The 27,469-nt window shown below is 32.6% G+C and overlaps 1 protein-coding gene across 2 annotated transcripts in view; it reads right to left on the minus strand.

Moving 5' to 3' along the window:
• Positions 1–661: 661 nt before the first annotated feature.
• LOC106470956 (sialin-like) overlaps positions 662–27,469 on the minus strand; it is a 33,107-nt gene continuing 6,299 nt past the window's right edge. Inside the window, exons 2-9 of one of the 2 annotated variants that reach the window (XM_022399597.1) lie at positions 24,713–24,946; positions 24,102–24,276; positions 22,654–22,787; positions 20,004–20,153; positions 9,018–9,150; positions 8,601–8,726; positions 6,873–6,958; positions 662–1,141 (exon numbers count right to left, since the gene is read on the minus strand). In XM_022399597.1, the coding sequence (XP_022255305.1) occupies positions 962–1,141; positions 6,873–6,958; positions 8,601–8,726; positions 9,018–9,150; positions 20,004–20,153; positions 22,654–22,787; positions 24,102–24,276; positions 24,713–24,946 (1,218 nt within the window). In that variant the 3' untranslated portion in view covers positions 662–961. Of the gene's footprint in view, positions 1,142–6,872; positions 6,959–8,600; positions 8,757–9,017; positions 9,151–20,003; positions 20,154–22,653; positions 22,788–24,101; positions 24,277–24,712; positions 24,947–27,469 lie in introns of both variants that reach the window. The other variant, XM_022399596.1, reaches the window with a different exon arrangement.

Consider the following 27,469-nt stretch of genomic DNA (forward strand, 5'->3'; position numbering starts at 1 on the left):
CCTTACTTCACATACCAGATTTCAAGGCAATCCATTAATAAATATATGAGATATAAAATATTCAATTTTGATTGAATATATTCTTTCTTACCCTTACACTCAAAATACTGAAAGGTTATTTGATAGAAAAACATGCTTTACTTTAATAGATTTTTTTCAAATTGATTCACTTAAAGAGTTTTACAATCTACAATTAGGTAACAAATTTGGTCTAAATATAAGCCACTTGTGCAAAGGTATTCAACAAAAACTGCTCAACTTTGACCAAAATATTTGCACACGTCTACATTTGTTTGAACAATAATAAGTAGATAAACAACATATTATAAGCATAAGGAAAAGTTTTATTGTTGGTGTAACATATTACATGTTTCGACAAAACATCGGTCTGTCTCCTTCATGTAGTATGTTACACCATCAACAAAACTTTGCCTTACGCTTATAAATCGTTGTTTGGCTACCTATTATTATATTAGCGAATTGTGTTTCTGCAAACTATTTGTTTGGATACTGCATTATTGGTTAACGTTTTTTTAGGAGACTGGTACTTTAAAAATTGGAGAAAAGGTTACGAAATAGCCAAAATAAACAAATATATATATCGTCAATAAACTTTATTTACGTTGTTGAGAATAAAAAAGGTTAAAACACAGAAATTGCATGCTACTAAAATCCCAATATACTCTCTCTTAACTCATCCGACATGAAACTAAAACGGAGGAATATGACAAACTTTCCCTATTAAACTATACCATGAAGCAATAGCAAATTTCCTAACGAAAAGTTTTACCAGAATCTTACAGAATATTTGCAATCTTAATTGATGATTACATGATTTGCAGTTAATGCAGTCTAAGACAGAGCATGATACTAACTATACTTTGCATTGAACAAAATAGCCAAGTGTGTGTTTCTACAGAAACTTTCAGAATTTCGAAGATTTAAGTGTTTGTTGTTGAATTTAGTCCTCTTCACTACTGCCATCTTCCTTGCTGAGGACGATTTTCAACTCCTGGTATTCTTTATATTCTACAGCCCATGGCTCGGGTTCCGCAGTAGAAAACAACACAAACAGCAAAGTACCAGCGACATTAATCCCTCCAACTAGGTAGAACACCTTCCTCCACTGCTGCATACTGGCCTGTTTAGTATTGTTACAATTATCATATGTAACATCTATCTTCAGATTAAATACTCACATACAGTAGGATTTTATTGAAAAATAAACTTTAAAACTAGAAACAACAATCTTGTTGAAACACAAAGATTTATAGTTTGAAAACAAAAGCAAACTGAACCTATTTAGCAAATCTGTCACAATTATCAACAGTAACAAAACAATAGTGGTACTAACAGCAATAATGCAAATGCGGTACTTATACTATAAGCAGTAATAAGACAACAGCTGTATCTACACTCACCTGGAGAGTCAGTGAATTTTATATTTTAGAGACAAAAACCAGGAACTAGTGAATTTCACGTGACAATTCTTCGCGGCAAAAAATCAAATACAGGTTACGTCTGGCGCATTTAGCACTCAATACGCGTATTCTATGTATAAACATTGTTTTGTCTACATCGATCTTTTGGTTTACCGTCAAGCATCATGGAGTATCAAGTAAGCCATAATAGATTGCTAGGATCCTGACTAAACAGAGTGTAAGGACTTTGAATAAGGCTTCGTATCGTCTTCCTAAAACTACTTCATACAGGATCGTTTCATTAAAGCCTTTACGAAATTACTATGTAGAGATAGTCTTCTTTCATTAAATAGGTTATTTTGATCTTACAAATTTCGGTGCATTAATAAAACAGTCTCCATATCAATAGCCATAGAAGGGATAAGTAATACTCTGGGTGTATTACTTCGCTCATCTGTTTTTGTAGGAGAATTTTCAAAGATGTCAAATAGAAAAGGAATAGTTTGACTGTTTAAGTAAGGTCTGTCACTTCAAACGTGAACGAAATCTACATGCTTTTGTGGAATTATCATTTTTATTCCTTATCTGTATTTATATTTATCGAATTAATTATCAAAAATATCAGGAATAGTCACAGAAAACATTTTTTCAGTAATTTTTAGTCACTGGATCTAAGCTATAAACACCCATCATATATTCTAAGTTATTAGAGAATAATGTTTCTTTCTTATATTTTTTTATATAATTCTATAACATTTTTATTACTGACAGATTGTAAAACATCTCCATCTATATCATCAAAGATTGTAAATTTCTCTTGTAATTTTACATATTTAAGCTCACCTATATCTTTTGTACACAGGCATAAATTATCATAGTTTAATTGATCATAGATTAGGTTTAACAATAGATTTCACTTTCTGCAACCAGATGGGTAAAGAATTAAAATTTAAAAGTCTAAACGAATGTTTAGGTAATAAAGGATTTTGATTAGGATCTTCAAACTCTTCTGGTTCTGTCTAATCTTTAATAGTTATGATTTATTTAACTATAAGATGGATAAGTATAAGGTGAACTTTAACTTGAAGTTCTTAACTATAAATAAATGATCGGTGAAAAAGACAAAAAGATATCAAATAAATTAAAATAACTATCAAAACAAAACAAATAAGAAAGAAGTAGAAGTTGTTAGTAAGTAAGATACAAGAAATCATTAACAGTAATTGAAAAAAAATGGAATCTCAAGTTATTCCTATAGAAGAACCAAAATTAGCTATAGAAGAAGAATCTAAATTGAATAGTTTAAAACGACACTTGCGTAAAACATCTACTTACAATTAAAAGGAATACAATGTTATTCTGTAATGATTTTAACGTTGTATTCTTTTTAGTTGTGAATATAATATAGATGAGTTATATAAAAAAACATAAAATATGTTAGAGGATTGATTTAAATGGAGGTTCAGATGTTTCATTTTTAGGGCAACAAAAACTTGTATTACCATCTGAGTTAATTAATAAATCCGATTTAATTGAAGAAATGATTGAAAATGCAGGAAGACTAAATAAACTTTGATCATCATTCGAGCTCAATACTTTCATATTAACTTGAAAAAGAGTAAATTTCATGTTTTTTTACTTCTTATTAGATTCATAGTTTTACATCTTTCTTTCTGACCAAATAAACATTATTTACGTTCATCGAATGTAAATCTGTTTTAACAACACATTTATTTATACCTTTAGACTTCTTACAGATTTTATCATCTTTTATTTGTAAAAAATACATTTTAGAGCTAAGCTCTACAAATTCACTCATTATTTTTCTATTATTCTCCTCTTTCATTTGCCCCCCAGTGGCACAGCGGTATGTCTGCGGACTTACAACGCTAGAAACCGGGTTTCGATACCCGGTGATTGGCAGAGCACAGATAGCCCTTGTGTAGCTTTGTGCATAATTAAAAACAAACAAACCTCTTTCATTTTACCACAAAATTTTTGTTTACTAACGGAAGGTGATAAGAATTGCTTACGGATATCTGAAATATCAAATAAATCAATATTTTCTTTTTCATCCTTCTACAGGTCGTTTCTTTTTACCTCGTAAATATATGAATCAGTATCTTGGTATAATAACTTCAAGTCGTCATCATACTTTGGTTTCATGAATTCATAGTGGAAATCATACATAAATGTTTTCGTAAGATCTAGAATGCTCATACCAACACAAAGTGGTTTATTGAATTTTATTTTTGTTTTATTCATATGAATACTTGATAACGTTTCTGTATATATTATTCTATCCTCAATGTTTCGATTAACAATTAATTTTTCAACTTTGCTTGGATCAGAATACAGCTTATATCAACTCATTTTATAATATTTTCCATAGTGTTTCCAAATAAAGAATTGTTTAACAATTTATAAAACCTTTATCAAAATCATTACTATCCCTAGTTCTCATTTGTATATTTACATCAATATATTTTTTAAGCCGATCAGATTGCTTGAACTCTAACATTCTTCGGATTTTCTTTAGCTTCATTCCTAATGATAAATATTATTTCAGATTTTTATGGTGGTATCTTTATATTATCATATAAAGTTGTCATTAATTTTATTTTTTTGGTCTTTATTCTGTTTGCTGAATGATTTTAATGTAGTTATTTTGAATATTCTAAATCTACTTCTAAAATATATCCTATTTCAGAATCATCATTATATCAATATTTCTATGACTATTAAAATGCTCCACAGGGTAAATATTGACTCATTGGCCATCCATATAGGTTATTAGAATCTAGATAAGCTAAATAAATATGTTCTTTATCACGATCATAATCTTTCAAGTATTTCTTATTTGCTTTGCTAGATCTTTTACAACACTGCAGTATACCTTCACGAATTCCTTTCTAAAGCATTAAGATCATATCATATTCACTCAGTAATTTTAACTTAACATTAGTATTTATTAACATTATATCCCTATTACTTCAATGATACCAACTCCTAAACTTAATGCTGTTAAAAGATCAATAGCAAACGCTGCTAAGCCAGAAGCACTGAATTAAAATACGAAACTTGTCATAACTATATTGATATCAGAATAGAATTTATAACGTTTCCGATATACAACTAAGTTTTTCTCTAAATACTCCTCGATATACTATAATGATAAGTGTTCGTTAATTACAAATCTTCTGTAATATTCTTTGGCATAACTCTTTCTTTAAGTAATACGTCTAATAAACCAACAATTTGATTGTATAACTTCAGTAGTATTTCCTGCTAATAATGTATCAGTTAGTTGGACTAATGCACAATTAATCCTTCGCCACTTATTTTTTACATCTTTAAGTGTACCTCTCAAGACTTGAAATTTTTCGATGTGTGATTTGATAAAATCTTCAAATGATTATTTTCTTCCTAAATATCTAATTATTTTTTCTTTTAATTCTTTTATTAATTTTTGTATTTGTTTTTGCTTTTTTACCACATATTCACCAATAGCGTTTCAGTTTTTTAGTGCTTCCATTTATTTAATTTTTTTTTATTAACTTAAGATTAGAATCTTAATGATCACTCGTCATTAGGTGATCCAGAAACATTATATATCCACTACTATTAACTCTCTACCATCAATCAGGTACGACCATTACATTTCTTGATTGCTTTCATTTATATGGTGACCTGATGCTATAGTATTAATACCTTCTATTAATATATATCTTTTGCTAATGTGACTGTATATTTATAGATATATCAAATTATCTATGCCATTTTCAAGTTTATTCAAGTTTCGATTGTTCACGAGATCTCAGGATGTTAGTGGCGCATTTTAATTATACATACTGGACACTTCATACGGGGAATTATACCTGCTGATAAAACATCAATAACGTTTGTAAATACATTATAATCCCACACCGTCACAATATATAATCGTATTCGTAGAGTCTACGGTAACTGGCACAGACATGAATGTCACAGTACACAAGCATGTTCGTCAATAACAGGGATAGTTCATTACTCTATTACACTACTTAATAGTTAAGTTTTCATTTTGTTCTTAAATAATGTTGCTTATTACATTACATTAAAACCTGCTACTAAGTAAAACTTTCTGAAAGTACTCATTATTTTTACTCTGGTATGGTATTTGGATTTTGGTTATACAATGACAAACAATAATAAATCATCCTTCCTCAACCACACTAACACTACACAATCTACATAATATTTAACATATCAATCTGAAGAACATATCGTGGTCTGCAAGCCCGAGTTTCAAAGCTATTAATCGAATTCCGCCAAGTTACGCATGATCACCAGTAGTAAATACATTGTGTTTCATTAAGATTAACATCTTAGGTTCAGATTAGTGAAATTAGCTATTTAAGAAGAAATCCAAATAATATAAAAAATACAAAAATTAGGTTAATAAAAAGTTTGAATTAAATTTATTGTTAAACAACATCCATCCTAAATTCAATGATATAAGTTATTTTAATATTTCCACAATCTTTCATTCCTTTATAAAATAAGAAAGGAAATTGTATTTCATTCATATCATCAATATCTTTCTTAGTTAACGTTTTGTTAAATCGATCTGGTAAAAATACTTAGAACATGTTCATTAGCATAGCTAAAATTATATCATCAAACTGAGTTTTATTATTTATTTTTTGGTTTTGAGACAGCATCCCCCGGGGTTTAGTTCACTCAGCTTATCAGTTCCATTATTTTCAAAGATTTCAATACTTTTGATGCAGATGAACTTCTTAAGCACAGTTTCAAGACACATGTGAAAATAACACAAATGTGAATGTGGATGATTTATCTAAAATATAAATATGATGACTGAAATATGAATTTACTGTTGTCAGTCCAATGGTCAATCATATCCCGAATTGCGTGGAGAACGGAAGTGTTTTGGTCTGGTTACCACGACTGTTATTTTAAGTGTGCTGAAATATCCAAATACATTAAATAAGGCATTTTTGTCATTCTTACTTACACAGTCTTTTCTTACATACCTGAATTGTTTTCGTTTCGCTCTTAACCATCACATTGTTAAAAGCTTTGCCCTTCTACCGATTTTTATCTTGATTCTTATCTATACTGTAACTATGATATATGCCAACTAATTTTTCACCAAGTAGGTTTTTGAGTTATATCGAGAGTACCTTCGGTATGGTTAAAACATTCCTTTAAATCAGAAATACCAGACAACCATAGCAACTCCATTACTATTAACCATCAAACATTCATCACAGCATTTATACCATTAACAGTCAAATTCAGCGACACTTAATATAATTAGTTAAATTACCGTAATAACATGTAAACTAGTAAGTCTTGTAATCGTATAATCATACATATAGTTCTACCAATCATTCTTCGATATAGTCAAATATACATTCAATAAGCACAAGAACAATCCTTACTTACATTGTGTTGTGTCAATAGTCCTACCGCGAGAGGTGCCAATACACCTGCAGTTTCAATGATGGTGTGCATGACTCCTACAACTGTACCTGTAACAAAGAAAACCTGTTTATAATCCATTATCCTGTAAGAAAATTCCCGTATAAAATATACTACGTTATATTTTTCGAAAAACGTTCGTACAAAATTTACCTACCTTGAGAAGCAGCGTGGATTACAATTCTAGAGTTTTCTATAAGCTTTTCTGCTAAAATGTTGAAACGAACCTGAACTTGATTGGATACCTGTACGATATATTTGATTAAAACGTGGAATTACTAATACAATACTGAACTAAACATTTATAACTGAACTACTCAGTTCAACGAAGAACCATTTCTTAGGTTAATATACAACTTAAGCTGGTTTAACTAAGTAGCAAATCTATTTGGTTGGATCCAAAGCCAGTAATTAGATTAATGTTTACTACAGTTTTTATAGTGTATACAATACACTTAGAAAATGCTATCCAACAGAATGAACCACATAATTGTATTCGACATGATAGAGGAACAAAAGTGAGAATATTGAGATCCATTTTTGACATTTTGTTAAAATCTGTAGATAAATACACCATTATAGAGCCATGAGATATCACACACCTAAGCGATCATATCAAACTCTGCTTAGTCATGTGGAGAAGAGTGAAAAGTCTGAACATTAAATAATCTAATTTAGACTCTGTCATTGAAAAGTCTTTTTAAATTTCATGTTGGTATCTGGCAGGAAAACAGGTCAACAACGCCAATGTGACCATATAATTTCGAATTATTTTAATTACACAATTGGTTAGAAAGCTGTTAAGCTTGAAATTATGCAGGAGTGTGATTAGGCTTCTTCTGACGATTGTTGTTATTGTTTAGTTATCTATTTTGTACAAAATCATTGTTGGTTACTAACCGATTTGATGGTCATAATCTCTCATATAAAAAAAATTGGTATTGGAATGTTTTTTTCTGTATTCAGAAACTTTCGTGTCTGTACTACTTTCGGTTTCACCTACATAATGTTTCACATGATTGAGATGTTATAATACAAACATCTTGTTCGTTATCTTCAGGTGTTCTTAAAGGACTTCGAAATTGCTTAGGCATTGAAGAGGAAAACAAATGAGTTATAATTAGTTTCTCTAATTTCAAGACTTCTGGCAGTTTATTCCATTTACTGAAAATCTGTTAACTCGTAACCGGCGTTATGCACAGGAAAACCCATTTTATCCTCTTTCCCAACTTCCACGCCTCCACTTTAGAGAGTCTGACTAAATATATACAATACTTGTATGCAGAGATGGAATTCACTGGCAGGCATTCCCTTGAATAAAGAAACATATCACTATTGCGCTTGAACTCTTCCAAAATCAAAAATAAAAGATATATTTGAAAAACTGTATTAATAGAAATTGACAAAATTGTTTAGATATCATTACTTATACAAATTCATAGTGTTAAATACTCGAAACATCGTTTGCACTTATATTTTGTTTTAATAATTTAAAAACGTATATGAAAACACGTAGTAAAAACTCTAAAAGAGATATTGTCAAAATAGCTACCTGCCTTTGCTTTATGAGGATTTTAAAATGGATATACAAACTATATACCTAAAGAATATGTATTCTTACAAACGTGTTGTAAAATGTCTTTATTAATATATAAGTGCCAGCAAATTGAATAAATTTAAAACAATCAGTACCAGCAAAATCTGGAGCTATGTCAGCCGCCATAGGACCATCACCACCTGATGTAAATCCGTAAAAACTGGTTTCCAAGATCAGCACGAAGATGGCGGTGTAGTAGTTACATCCCACGTGAGCAATAGCTACAAAACACAATGTCGATCCCAATATAGCTAAAATAAATGTGAGTATGTTAATTTTTTTTTAAATACGTACTTTATAATGTAGTAATTAGTAATTTATAATGAGCTCAAGATAAAAATTAAATGCATATACAAATGCTTAACAAGATGAATGTAGATCGAATTTCAAGGGTGTTAGGATAAAGCACTACATGCTTTACAAGCTGAAGTTGTAAACATCAAATTGAAGAAAACACTAAAATAAAATAATCAATTTAAGTTGAAATATAATGTTTTTACCGATTTACTTACCAATTGATTGAAGGAGTTTTCGAATATCTGTTATATTCATACATTTTCTTGATCTCATATAGTCTGCCAAAATCGCACTGATAGCCATAGTGATACTTTGGGCCACATATAAGGTTGCTGTCCATAATCTACTCTGAAATACAAGCAAAATAGCATATGTTACCTTAGGTATTGTGGAATTTCGTAAGATCAGAATATTAAAAATACAATCATATATTCTGATGTTGTTTTTGCAAAAAAAAACATTTTTAAATATCACGGTTAGTTTTATTATTGTATCATAAGTTTCAATTGAATTTAAAAACAAATTTCGGATAAATATTCTTTATTGTTTTTCAGAATAAAACAGCGATGGCAAACTTGATCGCATATTAACTCCAAACGATCCGTTGCTAAGAAGATTGTGACAAAAATGGCCTATAAAATTCATGTTCAACAGACCACGTAGGGTACTGTACCTACGTACAGTATCACATGCATTCTGATGATCGAAACATTTAGATAGAATGTTATTATTATTATTCTGAAAGCCTAAGTTGACGGATATCCATATGCAAATGCTACACTACGTGTTGTAAATGAAGTTGTTTGATTAGATTAATTACAAAAAGAGGAAAATTAACTATCCTTTTCTCAAGAACTTTACACAGACAACTAGTCAAAGCAATGGTTCTATAATTGTATGCAATCTTGGAATATTTTGAATAAAGAAATAACAATAAAACATCGATATTGCTAAAATATATCTCCTCTAGCCAGATCTGGTTGAAAAGAACTAGAGGATGGGCTAAAGTCAAACCATTTGACACTGTGATACGCATACACATGCATAAATGAGTTCCATAAATGTTAATGTTCGCCGAAATCTATCAAATAATTAGACCAGAACTAAATGGAATTCATTTAGCATGTCATTCGATTGCCAAGAACACATGGAAACCAGTGAAAGTACAATAGTTATAGGAAAATACTTTTTAGCGATGTTGTTAAGTCAATTATGGGAAAATGCTTTTTAGCGATGTTGTTAATTCAACGTAAATCAGTTACATCTTGTTCATTGGGCTGCAAGACCATAAAGGGAAGATAGATGTAGTCGCCATTGAACAATTTTTTCCCAGACCATCTTAGAACAAATTTTTGAAGAAGTGCCGTAAGTAGCCTTGATCCAAGATTCCTTCTTACTCTGATGGTTGATCTATTAATCTTAGGCTTTAGCATTCCAAAAGTTTATAAGATAGGCAAGAATAAGGTATTTGTATAAGACACCTTAGACTAATTTCTGTGACCAATATGCTATTTGACAGAAAGGGGTCTACCACGGAGAGGGAGTGTGTAAAAATTGTCCTAAGATTTTTCAGATGGTACATAGGAATTCCAATTAGAGTTCTTCAACATCCGTAGATATATGCAAATTAGATAGAACTGACTGCAGTTATTCTTTCTCAAAATGATGGGAAATTATTGCAGCTTATATTTCTTCTATGGCCAAACTTAAAGATTACTAGGGTAACCATTCCTGTTACTTTTTCTGATGACATACTTTTACACTTTATTTGCCACTAGGAGAAAGATATAAGTCAAGCCGTACTTCATGGTGTACCTTCTCAGCTGCCCTCTTGGTTATTTTAATGGATACACTTAACAAAAGAGATGGGGAGATTTCTAACACAGAGTCAGAACCTCTCCATTTTGCAGTTATGGCATATTCTTTGTCATGATAACTATTTTCTGCCATTGATTTAATAGTTTCTCTCTCTGTCCTATCCATCTGTTACTTTGAAGATATGCTGTAATCTGAGGGTAGCTAACAAGAAGAACCACTCCCCTGAACACGTCACGCAAATAGTCTTTCCTGACCAACGAAAACTGTCTCAATGTAAGTTATATTATTCAATGCTGCACTTCCTTCACTTCACTTACACTTGGAGCATGAACATGAATAAGAGAGGTATGAGTCCTGAACCTTAACACGCAATTGATGTACTTCACAGTAACTGCCACCGTAATCTTTGCTGTTACAGTAAATCAAGGAAGGAGTTCAACGAAAGACAGTCTTGGAATGGCCATGCCGATAACAGTTGAAACACTGAAGCTGATTTAGAATATATTGTGAAACAAAGAAACTCATATAACCTGCTTTGATATTGGCTGGAGCATAAAAAGGGAAACAATTAACAGGGTCCTGGTTGGCTCAAATGTCCAACTTTTATGAACATATTTCTGTCTTAGAGCTGTAATGCTCTGGTCCTGCATCCCAGAAAGATCATACAGATTGGACTTGGAATGAAGGATAAGAAAATGAGGCACAGAATTGGAATGTCATGTTGAAACTAGAAAGCAATCACACATTGCTTGATTTCAATTATATCAGAAATTTATGTTCTACCATTTTTATCATTGCCATCATACATCAGCTAAACAGTGATATCTTTCACAAATTACAAGTTATTCGCCTGCATGAGAAGTTGATTGCTGGATGGTACTTACAAATATTAGAAAATAAAGAGCTTGAAGGGAATTTGACCAGTATATTTACTCGTTTACGAAACAGTCAAAAGTACTAATGACGACAGCGAAACGACCTAAATGCAATGACTCTGCATTATAATCCAGCTACTTCGTTTCTTACCTGTTGAGTGGATGTGGGATGATTTGGGCGAATATTTATGTAAAATGAATCCTTCTGAACTGGCTCCTCTAACCACTAGTTCATTGGTTGCAGTTATCCAATATCAGTTTCTATATTTATGCCCCCAATGGCACAGTGGTATGTCTACGGACTTACAATGCTAGAAATTAGGGCAGAGCACAGATAGGTCATTGTGTAGCTTTGTGCTTAACTTCAAACAAACAAACAATCTTAATTTATTGATAACAAGTTTAAAGAAATCTTAGAATTCCTTACATCAACTGATGCTCCTATTAGCACAATCACCCAGTATTTTTGGAAACGAGAATATCAAGGACCTGGATTACAACATTTTCACTTACAGCTTTGGATAAATGGTGTTCCTGTGATTAGGGAAAACATAGATGAAGAAGTTGTCGCATTTATTTTGAAATATGTTACTTTCAAGATTCCACATCAAAGCTTATGTCCAAGCTTACATGAAAAAGTATAAAAATACCAGTTTCACTGCTGCAACAATTTCTGCTCAAGGTCAAAGAAAACCAAATCTGATATTATGATAGTTTGTCGATTTGGTTTCCCAAGATCTGAAATGGAAAACTATATCTTCATAGTGATGTTGAATTGATAGTTGGAAGGAAAGCATTGATTGCCAATTCCTTACGATCTTCCAGATAAAAATAATGAGCATATGATAAATGACTACAACCCTGCAGTGTTGTTAGCTTGGGAGGGTAATATAGATCTATAATTTGTAGGAGAGAAGTCAACGATTCTGAATTGATATATCACAAAGTACACAACTAAAGCAGAAAAAAGTTGTGGCAATACTGTATTTACTGAGTTAACCTCCACCAAACTACTAGCTATTCGTTTATGGAATGTTGCATTAAGGAGCCTTTCTAATCGAAAATGTGGTGCTCTGGAAGCTGGTGACACATTATTGGGTATACCACTGAATAGCACAGATCCAGGTACTGAGTTATGATGGGTTGATGTAAACATAGTTCACACTTGTATAGTTAAGGAGCACCACATTATAACTGGGTTGTCTGAGGATGCTGATGATCTACTGTATCCTTCCTTGATTGATACTTATTATCCCAACAGACCACCCGAGCTTAAGGATACTAATTTATATGATTCTTTACCTTAGTACAACATTTTGAAGAAGCAGCCCAGTGATAATGTTATATTCTATCTTATGCTTGATTGCTATTTTTTAATGATACAATCATACATAATCAACCATTACAGATTTAACCCACAGCTAGAACCAGAGAAATACTTCTATTCCATGCTCTTGTCGTTTAACCCCTGGAGAGAATGCGATAGCTTAATGAGAGACTGTTCCATTTACTCCAAGACATTTAATACTTGTTGGATGGTTTGAAATATCAAGACCAATTGTTTCATAAGAACGTCGAGTAGTGATGGAAGCTGAATAACGGCAAAGCAGTGATCCTTTTGCTGGTAGTCCATTGCACTATGCTGCTACTGAGGCACACGATGTTATGGCAGAATTTCAAGATTTTATTCACCATGGTGAGAAAGTAGATGTGAATGAAATGATTGGAATATAGAAGTGATGATTCAAATTGAAATACCGAAATGCTTAGGTTTTTTGTTCACGGGTCTGACAGTACTGCGAAGAGTTTTTAAATAAACATTGTTAAAGCATGGATTCAATTAGCAAATTGTAAGGATATTGTCATTGCAGCACCCCTAGGTATTGCTGCATTTAATATTAATGAGTTAACTATTCGCCGACTGCTGATGCTGCCAATGGAACATGGAAAGATACCACAATATTGGCTCATGTCTGATGATGCCCTGAAAATTGTGCATGACAACTTGCATAATGTTACATTACTCATCACTGACGAGATATACATGGCCAGTAATTGAACTTTAGTGTACATACATATTCACCATACAGAGATTTTTCAAGTTGGAAAAGCTTATAATGGATGGTTTGGTCGACGAAACCTATTTCTTTTAGGGGATCTTTTACAGATACCACCAGTGTTTGAAGGTCCAGTATATATTCCACTCTCACCAGAGGCTGCTTGAAAGCACACCAGATGTATGGGCACTATAAATGTATGGAGAAATTTGTTTTCCAATAATTAGTTGCTGATAAGTATGGGACAGAAAGAAGAGAAAGGATTTGTTTCTATACTATCCAAAAATCGTTTTAGTCATATTACTAATTATGAACTCAGAATGTTGGAAAAGCGTAAGTTGTGTCTCAATTATGACATCACAAGAGGAAGAATGAAAGAAGTGGTAAAAACATTTTCTGACCTTCCAATTTACACGATGTTTCTGTTACCCCAGGCAAGTGTATGATGAGCTAAACAACGAAATGCTTAAAACATCTTAATGAAGAAGAAATTCGTTTGCTGGCTACAGATACAGTAGATTGTACTGGGCATCTTCGTTTAAAAGTCCCCCAAAAGCTTTCTAACTACAGTGAACGACAGTACTCTCCCAGATGGCTTGGAAAAAGATTGGCTGCAAAGTTATACTCAGGAGAAATATTGTCGTGACTCTTGGACTAGTAAATAGAGTAATAGGTACTTTGTGTTCTACTAAGTATAGCATAGTTCAAGCCATTGTCATTGATAGCATAAATATAAGGTCTAATGATGGTCATGAACATGAATTGGAGAAAGTAAATAAAAAATTCCAAGTGGTAGATAAAGCTTTTGTTATCCGACGCCAGTTTATAATGGTGAGTGAATATGCTAACATCATGCACTAATCGAAAACATTAACTCTGCACAATGTTGTTACAGACATTGGAAACAAAATCTTTACCTGTGACTAAAGCTGTATGGTAACATACAGAGTCACTAGCCTGTCTGGTCTTCATTTAATAAACATAGAGCGTCAATCTATAAAAACATTGGATTCTTTTGTGATGGAATATGTTTATCACTGGCAGAAATTTCAACCCATTCTCGTATTGTTAATCTACAAGAAGATGTCCAAAGCTGTTCCTGACAGACAATGTTGTGCAACACAATCAGCCAGGATAATTAAGCAGCAATCTGGTAATTATGCAGCACAATTGTAAACTTTTTTTGACATAAAAAATGTTTTACCAATAGTGATGAATTGTCAAGCTGTGCTAATAAAACACTATAATGCATTTTATGCAGCAAAGCTGTGCGTAACAAAATTATTAACCCTCATCAGCTCATCTTTGAACACCTGGGGACTAATCGGATCCCAATACAAAATTAACATTGTAGTAAACCCTGGATTGAAATTCCAAAAACCAATTGCATTACAACTTTTATTAGGGTTAGCATGCATTGTGAACAATATAAAAATACATGTATTCTAGAGGAAATGTGTTGAAAAATCAAGAAATTACAAAATTACATTGTTTCTCAGTATACAAATAAGTAGTATTAAACCTTTCCTTATACAAACAGCGTATCAAAATATGTCGAAATTTTATTGTACTCCTATATTCAAGTTATTATATATGATATATAATGAGATTACCATAATAATGCACAATTAAACTCAAATAAAAATGAAAGTGTATGTTGTGGGTCACCTTGGGTCCAACCTGACCCCAACACAAATGTATCCTTAGAGTAAGCCATGGATTGAAAATTTAATATACAGGTTATTTACAACAATTTCTGTAAAATAGGGCATTATAAGCAGTCGTCACAGAGAACACTTGTTGAGGGATGAGATGCGCATGCGTGCTTACAACAATGATGTTATAAACAAACAGACGAGATGATGCAGTACTACTTTGATAGGTTATTCTCTACAATAGCCTATATAGGGAAATACACGTTTAGAAATTTGTTTCGTATGTTATGTGGCGAACTGCATATATAATGATGGACAATGATAGTATGAGGTTCACGTGCACTCCAGATAAGTATTATATTATAGTTACGTACCCTGTCTGCCTATTTTAAAAACAATAGTGTCATATTGATCTAGGGTTTCTGATTGACAGTTACATGAATTGATATAAATTTGTAATGATTATGCAAAACGATATACAACTGAAAAAGGCGTTGGTATCTATGTGGACCACAAGTGTGCTGATGAATCTATTAAGCAATTGACCAAAAACTAAGAAAGTGATGATAGCACAGCTTTAGATTGCACTAGCATTTGTAACTAGCCTGGTGATCCATTTGATGCGCATTGTCAATAAGATCCTGGAAATGTTTTTCAAGCAATTGTGCACCATTCTACTAGCATGTCTTCTTCTTTGATAAACCATTGTGTTACTACAGAAACTTTGTGCATTACATGTAACAAAATTATTACTATAGAAAAGGAACAAACAGTCAGGAATATTTCTGTTCCTGATGCTCAAAAGACCATAATAATGGATGATTTGTTTAACTTTGCTCAAGTTAATTGCATTTAAACTTGATGATTGGAAAAGTACAAAAGATAGTGGTAAGTTAAGGAGAAAGATTAGTGTCAACTCGGTGTCGAGCAGTGCAATTAAGATAGGTAGGTGATGATCTGTTTAATTTGTAATCAAGTGTGGACTACAGCAAAACAAGAAGGCTGGTGTTAGTTATAAAAATGTCACTTCAGTGATTGAGAATGTTTTCATTGTAATTATCAAACTTTAATAAGAGCATCTTAGCCCAAATATTTGTACTTGGGTTTTCATGAGAGCGCTTCTAGCATTGGCAAGGAATTATCAGTACCTGCACAATGTGCTAAATTGTGTCATGTAGAACTGTCAGTGACCAATGATGCTTTAAAGAAGGTCAATAACGGCAATTTGCAGCATCACCTAACTGTGGAAAATAAAGCACCCATAAAACTAAAATTGTCTGAGCCATTTGTTAAATCTGTTTCACCTATAAAGAAACCACGAGCTATGGTAAAAGTAAAAGGCTCCTTGAATATGAAGCGTAAGGGTAAATCCAAAGTAGCTGAGTCCACTACGGCTACTTACAAAGACTGTGAAACAAATGTTGTTGATATGCCCATTGTACCAATAACTTAATGACCTGATTACAGGTATTATCTTGTTGATGAGGAATGGCAGAGAGAAGCTTGTAATTTGATAGGCCTGAGGTTTGTGCGGACATTTCAACGTGTATCAGGTGGATCAGACGTAATTCTAACTCTACCAGATGCTCTATCTTTAAAGTGCATTAGAGGTATGGAAATTACCTTTTCCAAGTTATGGCTTATATACTCAATGGTTCTGGGGAGTAGCATTTTGAGGTTAGAGAGGCAATAGTTACTCACATGCTAAGCATACCTAAATTACTAAGTGACATTGGGGCTGACTGCTACCAAAACTACTTAACTCGATACAACGTTGGTTATAACAACGTTGAGCAATATCTTGCGCAGAGTCAGATGGCTGTTGATGGGACATGGGGCACTGATTTTGAGATGTCTGTTTTAGCTCATCTTTTGAAAACAGTAGTGTACTCTTACAAGCGAGAAGAAAATTGGATCGCATATTTCCGTCATGGAATTGACAGGACTATACCAAAAAAGATAAAATGCAAGCCAATATACATATGTGCTTACCAGGGTATATGCACAATGAAAGAGTAGTGTACCATTTATGCACTGCAATCACTTGCCTGGTCTTCTTTATCTTTCTGGTGTTATTTTTGAAATATTTTAGTGCATGTGTGACGAACTACTTTTACTGCAGAACAAATTAATTTGTTTTCATATTGATTATTTGCTTCTAATTGTTTGCATTGTCTCTTGGGTTCCACTAAAGTGCAGTGAACCACTTTATTGTAATTTATTTACTAGCACATGGGTGAAAGGTATTGTGTCCCTGTTGCCTGTTTAATGTCATTATTTGAGAAATGTCTACATAGACGGTTAATGGCTTGTGTGTCAACATTCAAGTTCCATATTAGTAAGTTCTTATTATTGGAAGTCTCCTTCTGTAATATAATAGTTCTCGTCTTGTGTGTCAACATTCAAGTTGCATGGTAGTAAGTTCTTATTATTGGAAGTTCCCTCTGTAATGTGAAGCTATTGCCATCAAAATTATGTGGTTGCTTCTTTTTTCTTTAATGTCGATTATGGAAATTAATGATTTAGAAAATAATATTAAGTGAAGGAATAATACTTACAAAGGAAACATAACATTGGAAAAAGATACACCAACTAAAGAGAAAACAGCATTAGCTTATTAAAATTAACTAAATTACGCGAGAAATTTCCTTTTCACACCAATGCTCGACGAAATGTTGAACCAAGACTATTTTTTGTTTTAGCACTGCATATCAACAGATTAATATCTTAACATTGCTAGTATTTAGAATATAATCTTGAACTAACAGCACTTTGTGCACTAAAAATGCTCCCTGTGGCTCAGAATTAAATTTGAAAACTGATAACATTAAAATGCGCGGTTCTATCCCTGTGAAAATAAACCGTTGTGCTGCAATACATTTAAACAAACAATACTGTAAAACAATACTTAGAGAAATATGTAAAGAAAACCTATTTAATAAATAATCATACCGATTGCAAACAAATATATGAATTTAAGTTCTTTTCTACTATGTTAGAATCACTAATTTCTAATGTTTCTTCCAGTAAATAATATTTTAGAAACGAACAACTATCATTGCACGTAAAAGCAAATCGTTTTATCAGTAAAGTATCACCCATTTAAATGAATTAGAAAAGATAGTATTGAGAAAAGGATGACCAGGATTCTAAGTGGTGGATTCTCGTTTATAATAAAAAGTATTAAAGTTTGGGTGTTTTCATTAGAAAAAACAAAATACTGAGTAGTTAGTAAATAATACCAAAATTAAAAGTAACAAACATTTTTACTTGTTGCTTTTGAAATTCACATGTCATGCTGTGTTGTAGCCTACAGAGTGCATAATGCTTCTCGTGATTCATGGCATGCGCACGTTTTACTCGTGTAGCGACAGTAGAGATTCCAATATTAACCGTCCATTGTGTGACGTCATTTTAGTGTCTACTGACAGACACAAAGCCTTAAGATACAGGAAGGTATTTCCACCAATCTGAAGGCTACTTTTAAATTAGAAAATAATAACAACTTTATCTTTAGATAACTTGAGGCCTACTTACTCACAGAAACTTATAACTGTATCAAGATTATTTGTAAAATGTTTGTTTAAAACTGATATTGGTTGATTGGTTAAAATATTCCATATTGATACTGAGCATTGCTTCCTCGCCAGCCAGGTTTGATAATTCGAACTCCGTAGTATGCGCAGGTTGGTTTTAATAGTTGTATGTCTTCCTAGCAAAACTCGAAACCGAATTAAAATCGATTGTATCTAACAAGCGATGGGCAATCATGTTCTTGCCAGGTAACTAGCTTTCGTTTTAAAAATTACATTAAATGATTCCACTTCAAAGTTATTTTGTTAAACAAGTTAAATAGGTGACACTCAAGCTTTTAAGCTGAATATATTCAAATATTTGTTTGTTTTTGTTTTCTTTTTATAAATGAATCAAACGGATGAACTTGAAGGACGATTTCACCATTTAACGAAACCACCGACTTCTGTACATTTTGGTTTATGTTGTTTTTTCTCTTTGTTTATTGTTAAGTGCAAAACTGTATAACGTACTATCTGTGCTGTGCCCATTGCGGTTATTGAAACCCAGTTTTTGGAATTTTAAGCCTACAGACTTATCGCTGAGCCACCGAGGGCACTTGTTTTATGAAAATGTTGTAACAAAAGCAATCCCTTAATATGTTTTTAATGGCGTTTTCAGCCAAAAATTGTCAGTTTTATTTAATGAAATTATTTATGACTTAACTAGCTCTCAGTATGCTTTAACAAATATATTATTTTATCATGATCAAATCGTTTGAAAGATTTTCTTAATGTTGTAAACATTTATTATTGTCCTTCTTCAAAGCTATATTTCAAATTTTTGAGCGCTGTGCGTGGAACTGTAAGAAAATATAATTGAAATAAATAGACTCAACTATCATAAATTTCTTCAATAAAATTAACTGTGGCATCAAATATCTGGTTATGATAAACTAACCATTCCTATGTTACTATACGTTATCAGCCTATGATAAATTATCTCTGCCAGTACTGGGGTTATCAGATTATGCTAAACTCTTCATGCTAGTGATAATTTTAATGTTATTAGACTGTGATAAATTATTCATACCAGATTTTAATGTTATCAGGCAATGATCAACTATTCATGTTAGTTACTGTTTTTGTGTTGTCAGACTGTCATAATCTATAAAAATCAACGTATTTAAACTATCCATGCCACGTAATCACCTTGTTTTATAATACAAAGAGATTATAAAGATAATTTTAAATATCAAATTAAATACAATATATTCCACTCACGTTTTGTATGTCAAAGTGAAGAACTGTCTTGAAATAGGAAGGAATTTCAGTTAGAACTGTGTAAAAACCAAAAGCTGCAAAAAATTTCGTAAAAGTAAGGATCCACACTGCACGAGATGTAATGACCTTTTTCCACGGTACGGGGCGCTTCTGAAAGAAGAATTAATACAAGAATGTTAAAGTTAAACCCGAATTCAGATTGTTTGTTAGAACAAAATTTTTCCATATTTAAAAAAGTAAAATTGCAATAAATATATCATAAATCTTTTAACATATGAAGAGTGTTTAACAATAATTGAAGTTGACTCCTTGTAAAAATTAAATAAATTCTTGAAAATGTACCAAAGAGATTGTAAAGTACAAGATGGTTACATTTACATACGATTAATATTCCGACCTTCAGATAAAAGTCACTAATCAGTATATGGAATAAAGTTAGACTGATTGTTAGGATTTAAACGCTGAAAGCTGGCAAAGCAATAGCATCCAATAAGTCCAAATGTCCAAACATAAATGTAGATGTCTTTATTTTTCAGATTCTCCTTAATCCGCCAATTCAGATTTAAAATTAGAGGCATTTAAAGATATGATTTCAGATTCATCTTTTGTACAACACAAATCCTTTCCCAAGATATTCCTCATTCAAGACCAGAACTCGTCAGCTGGGCTAGACAATGAAGACAAAGGATTTGTATAACATTTCATTTCAGGCTAAGGGGCTAGTGGGCAATCAGGGGGTTGCACCATTTCTTCGGCCAAACTATGTAATTAGACTTAAGAATAATCGTAAGTGTAATGCAAATTATATTTTCAATCTCATCTTCAGTGATAAGTAATATGATTATCAAACAGTTGCTCTACTGTATAATACCAAATAATCAATTGGGTGTAATGCCACAATATTATTTCAAATCAATTTAGGTTAATAAAAGATGGGAGAAAAGGGCTCAACATGTCCACAAATAATATATAGATATAATATTATAATCACATAAAACCCCTTATTAAATTTCCTTCGTTTGCTGACCAAATTTGGCCTGGCATGGCCAGGTAGTTAGGGCTCTCGACTCGCAATTTGCAGGTCGCGTGTTCAAATTCCACTAAACATGCTTGTCCTTTCAGCCATGGAGGCGTTATAATGTGACGAACAATCCCATTATTCGTTGGTAAAGAGTAGCCCAAGAGTTGGCGGTGGGTGGTAATGACCAGCTGCCTTACCTATAGTCTTTCACTACTAAATTACGGACGGTTAGCGCAGATAATCCTCGTGTAGCTTTGCGCGAAATTCAAAACAAACCAAACTTAAACCAATCTCTGCTGGTGGTCCTTGAATAAGCAGAGGGAAAGGAATATATTATTCCTCTATGCAACAGATTATATTTTCAATTTTGCCCTAATCGAGAAGGAATCTGTAATATCAAACAGTTGGTCCACTGTATAATTCAGAATAATACATTTGCGCAATACCACTTCTACCCTCATATTCAGCTCAAACTAACATATAGACCTAGCCTCCGTATTAAAAACTTATTTCAATATAAATATCAAGTACCTAAACTTCTACGTTCATGGCTCGTGTATAAATATGCGTGTAGGAACTGTAAGGTCACGTACATTGGCAAAACAAAACACCACTTAAAAATTAGAGTCTGTGAACATTTAGGAGTATGTAACAGAACCGACCGTCCAATACTTAAACCCAGCCACTCATTCATTCGTTCACATTCTGAAATACAGGTATTTCTCTGTCAATACCATACGATCTTCAGACTTTGGACTCCACATTAAATAAAGCTTACTCTTAGCTAAAGACCGTCCGACACTTAACGACTCATAAAGCTCTAGATCTAAAATTTTCACAATTAAACTCAACTGTTGTGCAATATATATATCTATAATCCTTTGCTTTATTCTTCCGTTTACCACTTCTCTTAAAAACTAAGCAAACTAGTGATTATGATATTATAGTGTTGGTTAACAATTATCTTGATAACACTCTTTTCAGATTTCGCTGAAGATGGAATGAATTTATTCCGAAACGTTCGAACCTTGTAAATAATATGTTTTGTGTTTTATCATTCGTCTTCATTTTCATTATCAAACTTCGTTTTCTGCATCATGGATCCACTACAAGTTATCATTTAGCTTGCCTCTCAAACGTAAGATGGGATCTACGTCTGTTTAGTACGTGCATTCAAAGTAGACCTGTACAGAAAAATAGCTACAAGAAGAATGAACTTTAATAACTTCAAGATGTATTAGATCAAATATCACGTTCTGATGTAAACAAACAAAACAGCCCTCGCAGAGAGCGGCTATCATGCTTAAAACTTCATATTTCCAGAAGAATTACTTTGGAAAATTATAATGTTTACAAACTTTTGCGCTACTGAAAGTTCGTTCAAAGTTCGTGCATAAGAAGAGGAAAGCTTTGATTTGTTTGTTTTGACTTTCGCGCAAAGTCACAAGAGGGCTATCTGAGTTAGCTGTCCCTAATTTTGCAGTGGAAGACTAGAAGGAAGACAGCTAGTCATCACCACCCACCACGAATTCTTGAGCTACTCTTTTACCACGAATAGACATTGAAGGCATCGACTACCCAGTTAAAATATAAGTTTAAAGTTTTCTAGTAAACTTTATATTTCTTTACCTGACTCGATCTTTTTCCTGATTGGCGATATTTTAAAATATAGCTTCGTTCTTCTTCGCTCATGTATGGATGTTCTTCAGGGCTATTGTGGACATACCACATCCAAAACACGAACCACAGACAACCGAGACTCCCTACAATGAGTATAAAGTCACTATGCAATTATAGCCAAAAAATAAGTAATTTTTTGGGGGGGATGGAATCTTTTCACAACTAAAATGTGATATCCGATACCACAGAAACTGAAGATAATCTATAATGTTAAAGTTCAAAAGGCGACATTAATTTCCCACGGGGTTCACTCAGTAAGGAAAGGATCGTAACTTATTTATTTTCCAATAGAATATAAAGAAAAAAGTAATAAACCCAATCTACATCAGATATATCCACACAAAAGAGGAAAATATAATAACTGTTAAGTTTGTTATGGGTTTAACGGGAACAATACTTGGATAATAGATATGGAGTCATAAAAGTTATTGACGACATTGTACGTTGCATACCAATGAGTTTCATAAGATCATACAGTTGCTTGTGGGTAGAGTTTAATGCAAATATGTATCTCATGTGCGAACTGAGTTTATTTAGAATTTATTAGTGATAACGTTTGAATAAAATATTGTTAATAACAAAAATTTATAAGATTAGGTAGTCTAGGTAAAATTAATATAGAATAATAGAGGACGCTTACAATAGATCCAACTATTGGTGAACATGTCGTTTAATATATCGGGGAAATTTCAGAGTTCCGTTATAAGATAGCCACAATAAGACAATTTACAATAAGATATATATAATGATTACAAATCAAGACCAAACCGTATTTTCTATCTTATCTGTTACCACTTCGTTCAACCCCAAAACTCTTGAACGTTTTAACGTGAAAAAGAAGTACAGTAGCTTCAATTATAAATATTCTAAAATATTACATTAAAGGGCTAACATTTAGAAAGATATACTATTGTAAATAGTTTTTAAAAGATGTCTACACAAAATTATTACAAAACTGGAACAAAGAGCATAATTACTTGTACGAACTAAATATATTAATTGTTTAATGAAAACTTTGGAACTTGTACTATAAGGAAATCACAATTTACAAAACTAAATAGATTATCAACACACTTTTGTAAAATTTTGGAAAACAACAACAATAACATTAAAAGAACAGTGTGCACGATCTAAAAACGATGAATTTTAAATCAACAATTGCTGTTTGACAAAACACAAAAAATCAACGGTTTAAGTTTGTTTATCAAACTATTGGTGTGGTTTGATTGACTTATAATCTCACTTATAATTTTACAAAAGTAGATTTATATTAAGTGAAACACTGGGCAAAACATCTCACCTGAGAAGCTTTGAGGCATTTGCAATCAGACGTGATCTTATCACTTTTCTTAGGCTTATAAAAAAAAGAGTTTTGTACATGATACTGGTCCTCTTACCGTAAATATAAAAAGCATACTCCCAACTTAGGTTCTTGCAGATGGCACCAGTTAGAGGCGCAGCAATTAATAAGCCAAACATAGCTCCTTGTCCAGTGATGGCCACTAATACTGACCGTTCATGCACAGGAACCCAACTAGCCAGGAGAGCAAACTTAGCCGGAACTAAAACTCCCTAAACAATGTCAAAACATCGTTTTTATAAAACAGAAAATTTGTCCAGAAATTAGTTTTTTATAAATATTGAAAAGTAAAACTTAATTCTCGAAGTAGTCATAAATATATATCTATGAGTTTGTTCGTTTTGTTCTTAAGCGTAAATCTATATAATGGTCTATCTGTGCTGTGCCTACCACGGGTATCGAAACCCATTTGTTTAGCTTTATAAGCCTTTAGAGTTATCATTGAGTCAGTGGTGTTTATAATTTAACATTTAATTAATAAGAAATAAATACAAACAGTAAATAAAGTTTTTGTTTCTTTTAATTGTCCTTTGATAATCAAGATAACATGGAAAAACACGAAAGGCTACAAACTTATATCAAGTTTCACTTGTACGTCTTAGAACTGTATAACAGACTCATGTTGTTTATTTTTAAGAATTACTCTACCTTTCCCATTCCTTCTATGACTCGAGCCGCCACTAGAGGGCCGATTCCCAACTGAGCTGCAGATGGTTCCAGAAGAGTTAACAAAGAGGCTCCAAACACACCCATGCCTATCACCCATTTCGCCCCAATGATCTCCGCCAGTCTTCCACCTAACAACTGTGTCGTAACAAACCCATAGTATTCAGCCCCAAGCACAATTCCTTGTTCTTTTTCGTCCCACAAAAAGCTTCCGTCCTTTGTTGGAGAAAAATACTATTTGAGCACAGTAAAGGATAGTTATAAAAGTAATCCGAAATTGTCCGATTCGTCTATTTGTCACGTTTTTGCTTGTTTATTTTGTGTCATTGTTATAACATATAAAACAACATTCAACGACAATTGTTTTGTTGAAATGTCAATAAAAAGTCTCTGCCTAATAAAACTGTGTATATAACTGCAATGTAAAACAATACTTTTCGCAAATTTACTGTTTTTACACCATTTATTGTTTTATAAGCAGCTCAAATTCATGCATTTTGGACATAAAAATTCTTTTCTACGTGTGTATATGCCTAAAGCTTACCTTATAATATTTTATCGACAGAGATTTTAAAATTATAGTTCTACAATACTTTTATTTTAATTACACAAATACTAACTGAAAGGAATGTTAAAACAAACACACACAGTCTACTGTGATTTTTATCACTAATATTAGACCTATTGATTTCATTGTTTTCAGGCTTTTGAAGTTTAAAATCTTATACTGCTTCTCAACGTTGTTGTTATATTGTTGTATCTAAGTATTAGATAACGTAATACACACTATGATGTGTAACTTGTAGCACTGTTCTTACAAGTTTCTTCTCGCGTTCCTTACTTCATGTTAAGGTTATTTACATAGTTCAAGATACTTCTTTGAAAAAGACATTTCAAATAAAATATCTTTACTAAGAAATAAGTTTTCCTAGAGTCATTTCGTGTATTTTTCAGTTTCCAATGTTTCTTATGGTTAAAAATATTGCAACACGCCCATTTTTGAGAAATCTAGTATTATCAATAATTATGGTGGGGGACGAGAAAAAACTTAAATAATGTTACATCTTTATCTTATATAATCGAAATTTTTGGGTCTAAACCCTTTGTCTGAAAGTACTTTTGTCAAACTATTAGGCTTCTGGGAATGTGGAATAAGAGAAACGGAAGAAAAACTAATATAAAAATAAAATAAAATAATGTAAAATTTCATTTTACATTACAACACAGGTATTGTTGGACGTTTTTGTGTGTTTACAAATAAAAGTAATTACTCTGAAAACCGAAAATTTAATTTTGAAGGATAACAATAACTAAATGTATTTGAAAAGTACACCTTGTGTTTGTTTTTTTAATTATGCACAAAGCTACACAAGGGCTATCTGTGCTCCGCCCACCACGGGTATCGAAACCCGGTTTTTAGCGTTGTAAGTCCGCAGACATACCGCTGTGCCACTGGGGGGCACACCTTGTGTTGTTATATCTATAAAGTAATAGGAAGTGGAAAAACGTATGATGGAAACGGGGAAAATAATACCAATACAAAAATCACAGGTGCTTATCCAATCCAATCTTGGTAGGTATCTAGGTTTGATAACCTAGGAGTGGTCAGAAATTTGTTGAATTTTTCTTCGCCTCTTTCTTAGTTTATATGATAATTAAAACTCAGCGGACTTGACTATGGTTTTCGTGTTTTTATTTGCTTAATTAAGTGGACTGTAGGGATTAAGCGAGCGGAGAGGCCGTGAGGAAGACCGGAAATGCGTTCCTTTTTCTGTTGTTAAGTTGAATTCATAATAAAGTTTCAGCTACACAAAATGAAAGGCTCAAGAGCGGAGAAACAAGGCGGCGAGCGTCCGCCCCATCTGGCTGTCACACCTCGTCTCAGAAAGAACACAAGGCCAGAACCATAGTTTATTGATAATTCACGATTACAAAATTAGATATAAACATTTGTTATTACATGTAGTCCATTGTTCGTTCCTGGTCGATAATTTGAAAAACAAAATGGCAGAAGTAAGAGGCAAGAAGCTCAAGGTTGTTGATGGCATGTGTTCTGTTTGTATAGTGATGTAATGTAGTTATATGGGAAGATATATTGGTTCTAGGAGGCTGACGTTTCTACTAGTTTAGTGAACTTTGTAGATAGGTCATTTCGATTTTTTGATTTTTCATAGTAGGTTGTAGCAATAGTTATAAAGCGTGTTTGAATTGTCGTTAACTTGTTTATTTCGTGAAGGTGTAAACTGGAAGACTAAACTTATTGCTTTCAATTGTGTGGATTCTAATTTTTCGTAAATATATTTCGGCATGTTGCTCGTGACAGAGCTTCTGTATTGAAATACTAGTCTTATGTATAGGTTGTAAAACCAGCACAATAATGCTAATATATAACCTTTCACGTAACCAATAATATTTGGAGACGACTTGAATGGGTAATGAAGAATCTCTTATGTATAGGTTTAACATAACAGCAGATGTACAACGTTTCGACACAGTTTTTGTCATCATCAGAGTAGAGGGCTTAAAATAGACCCCTTCGGCACGCCTGCTTGTAATGATAAAGAGGGTGAAATATTGTTATACATTTTGACTTTAGCGGTTCTCTTGATTAGGAAACTTGATATCCATCTGATAAATGAAGTAGGTATATTGTATTTACATAGTTTTATATCTAAGGCAATTATGTCAGACAACATCGAAGCTAGAAACCCGGTTTCTAGCAGTATAAGTCTGCAGACA

This window comes from Limulus polyphemus, unplaced genomic scaffold (assembly GCF_000517525.1).
Source record: "Limulus polyphemus unplaced genomic scaffold, Limulus_polyphemus-2.1.2 Scaffold4321, whole genome shotgun sequence".
Classification (NCBI taxonomy): Eukaryota; Metazoa; Arthropoda; class Merostomata; order Xiphosura; family Limulidae; genus Limulus; species Limulus polyphemus.